The 2,644-nt window shown below is 47.8% G+C and overlaps 1 protein-coding gene across 2 annotated transcripts in view; it reads right to left on the reverse strand.

The window, feature by feature from the left end:
- LOC106805778 overlaps positions 1 to 424 on the reverse strand; it is a 38,769-nt gene extending 38,345 nt beyond the window's left edge. For both annotated transcript variants that reach the window (XM_014807499.1, XM_014807500.1), the window contains exon 1: positions 363 to 424. In XM_014807499.1, the coding sequence (XP_014662985.1) occupies positions 363 to 423 (61 nt within the window). In that variant the 5' untranslated portion in view covers position 424. The remainder of the gene's footprint in view (positions 1 to 362) is intronic.
- Between the last annotated feature and the right edge of the window lie 2,220 nt (positions 425 to 2,644).

Here is a 2,644-nt window from a genome sequence, read left to right on the forward strand (position 1 = left end):
TATATATATATCATAGATAAGCGTACATTCACTGTTTACCTATACACGCGATTTCATCACCTGAAATACACTACACACTCACACAGATGTTCTCGTAACGTCATCGCGAATATGTAAGATCTACCCACACCCAAAAAAAAATATTCGAGAGAAAAACACGCAAAAATCGAAACGATATCAGTAACCGCGAGGACGACGAACTTCGAACACTTCATCTCAATGCTACACGCCCTTACGCGAAAAAATATGACGAGACGCGTAAAAACAACCCCACAAAAATCCATGCGTAATCATCGCCGCCTTAAACGCTCTTCCGCCTGCGCGCATAGATCTCATGTACGGAAACACCGCACACAACTTACATTTGCGCGTCGAATCTGGACTTGTCTCTAGATTTGCCGATACGAGGTCAGTTTTGCTCATGCTGTTGTCTGATATATGTTATACTGATGTCGCGACATCTCAGACGTATAGCCACCCGCGGCATTGCGTAATCACTGCCAAGCTGCGATTCGTCTGCGCTGTCAGCGCGGGTCAACGACCCCCTTCTAAAAAAATCTGGATGACCCTGAATGATGCTAATGTCGCATCTATTGAGACGCGTTATGTCCTTTTCTTGCGTCGTTTGGCGCTGCCTTTGTTTTGTGGCATTCTTCGAAAGGTGAGAACGCGTCACTGCTTTGTGACGCGAGTGTCCGCGCGGTATACCAGGTGGTCAGAGAGGGTATTGTATGTTCTACGGATGAGTCATGACGAAATACTGGCGTCTGTCGGCGTCTCCCTCGCGATCGCAAAAACTTGCGACGTAACAGCAAAACTACTCGTCCCTTCACCGATAATATATTAGTGTTGTGAGGAAAAACCATTTGGATTTCAAATATTCGCGGACAAGAGCAAGAAAAACATGCGTGACACTCACTCCCCGCTCCTTGTTTTCCTGCATCCGTGCTTCCCTCTCTTCTTTCCTGCTTTCCTACACCGCACGGGGGGGAGTGGGAGAGACGCAACACCGACGATGATTAACAAGTGTGGAATGAGCAGACGCTCGTGAAGGAAGCCACTGTGGGCTTCACCCGCCACCGCCGCCGCCGCAGCAGCAGCAGCAGCAGCTTCCGCGTGCAGCGATACTCGGGCAGCTATGCGCGGAATGTTCGCTGACGTTGTCACGGCGACTAGCGCCAACAGAAGCACCAATAAACACGTTGGCGAGCCGCCCTTCCGTCCGTCGGTGGTTACACTGAGGCGGCGGCGCAATGCGGCAGCATGGAATGTGGTATGTAAACCACGAGGCGACACGCGGCGAGCAGGAAAAACACGGATAGAAAGAAAACGCGCTTTATTTCTGCGCGCGGTGAGAAGTGTTCGTTGGTAGTTTCTTCCTTTCACGTTTCATCCCTCGGCATGTTCGTATAAACAACATGGCGTCGTTTTTAGTTTTATTTTATTTATTTTTTTGCTAGATGAAATGCTTTGGAGTGGTTATGTCAAAGCTTAAAAACTGTTAAGCTCAAAAACCTTTTTTAGTCGACCTTTGGAAGATACCCGCGCCTTTACGAAATTAAAATATTTCAGTACATACTCGACACACTGCGTTGGTCCGTTTACACAACAGAGAGCGCAATTGAGTTTCGTAGATCTACGTAAACTCACAAGTCAATAGTAACACGAGAATTTTGCACCGACCGCATGCACTGAATTGCGCAAACGTGCACAACTAAAAAACAATCGAACTTTACTACAGCTCCCGCTATTTGAAAATAATTTGGCGAAAACCTAAGAACGTTTGGCGACGGACGGAACTGCCAACCGATAGCAGGTAGACAGATCTATCTTTCTGTGAGTTTGTGCGTGGAGGAAGTGCGTGTGGAGGTACTGTGTAGTAGGTACTGCGTGCCAACATGTTCGGCTGGCATCTATGACAAATACGACATACGCGTATATACGCTCTCCTATGTCACTATTTGTCATAGGAAGATTCTTCCTATGACAAATATTGGCGAGTCAACTTCGTTCTGTTTTACAGCTGAAATTCACTGCTTGCGTTCATAATAGCGCTCCTAAACTCATATGATGCGCACAACACATACAACAATATTTGGCATAGGAAGAATCTTCCTATGACAAATATAGTGTCATAGGAGAGCGTATATGCGTATGTCGTATTTGTCATAGATGCTAGCAGAACAGGCCGTGCGTGCCTGCCCGGGGCATTTGAACGGCGTTTGCGAGGAATGATTAGGCGATAAATTCAAGAGTATATTACATAACAACATGCAAACTTTAGTAGCCATCTACATTTTGCGTGAATTTCCTCACGTGCTGTTGAACCTGCCCCCCCCATCCCACCCCAGCGTCTATGTACCCGGTAGCAGGTCACCTGCTATACGTCTGAGTGTAACGGGTGAAGAGATGGGCAGCGTTAGATAACGGTAACGCGGGGTTAGAGGGACGAACTTTCAGATAACGGCAAGTCTATGTCAAGGAACGCGAACCGCGGAAATGCGGCAGTCGCTATCGTTCGCTGACCGATATAGCGTAACAGGTGCGTGAGTCATCGTGCGTTTCGCGCACCTGGCGTGAGCTCACCTGTGCAGGCGACTACGTGTCTACCTTCACCAGCGAAATGCGTGTATATGAACAGCGA

This window comes from Priapulus caudatus, unplaced genomic scaffold (assembly GCF_000485595.1).
Source record: "Priapulus caudatus unplaced genomic scaffold, Priapulus_caudatus-5.0.1 Scaffold126, whole genome shotgun sequence".
NCBI classification, from domain to species: domain Eukaryota; kingdom Metazoa; phylum Priapulida; class Priapulimorpha; order Priapulimorphida; family Priapulidae; genus Priapulus; species Priapulus caudatus.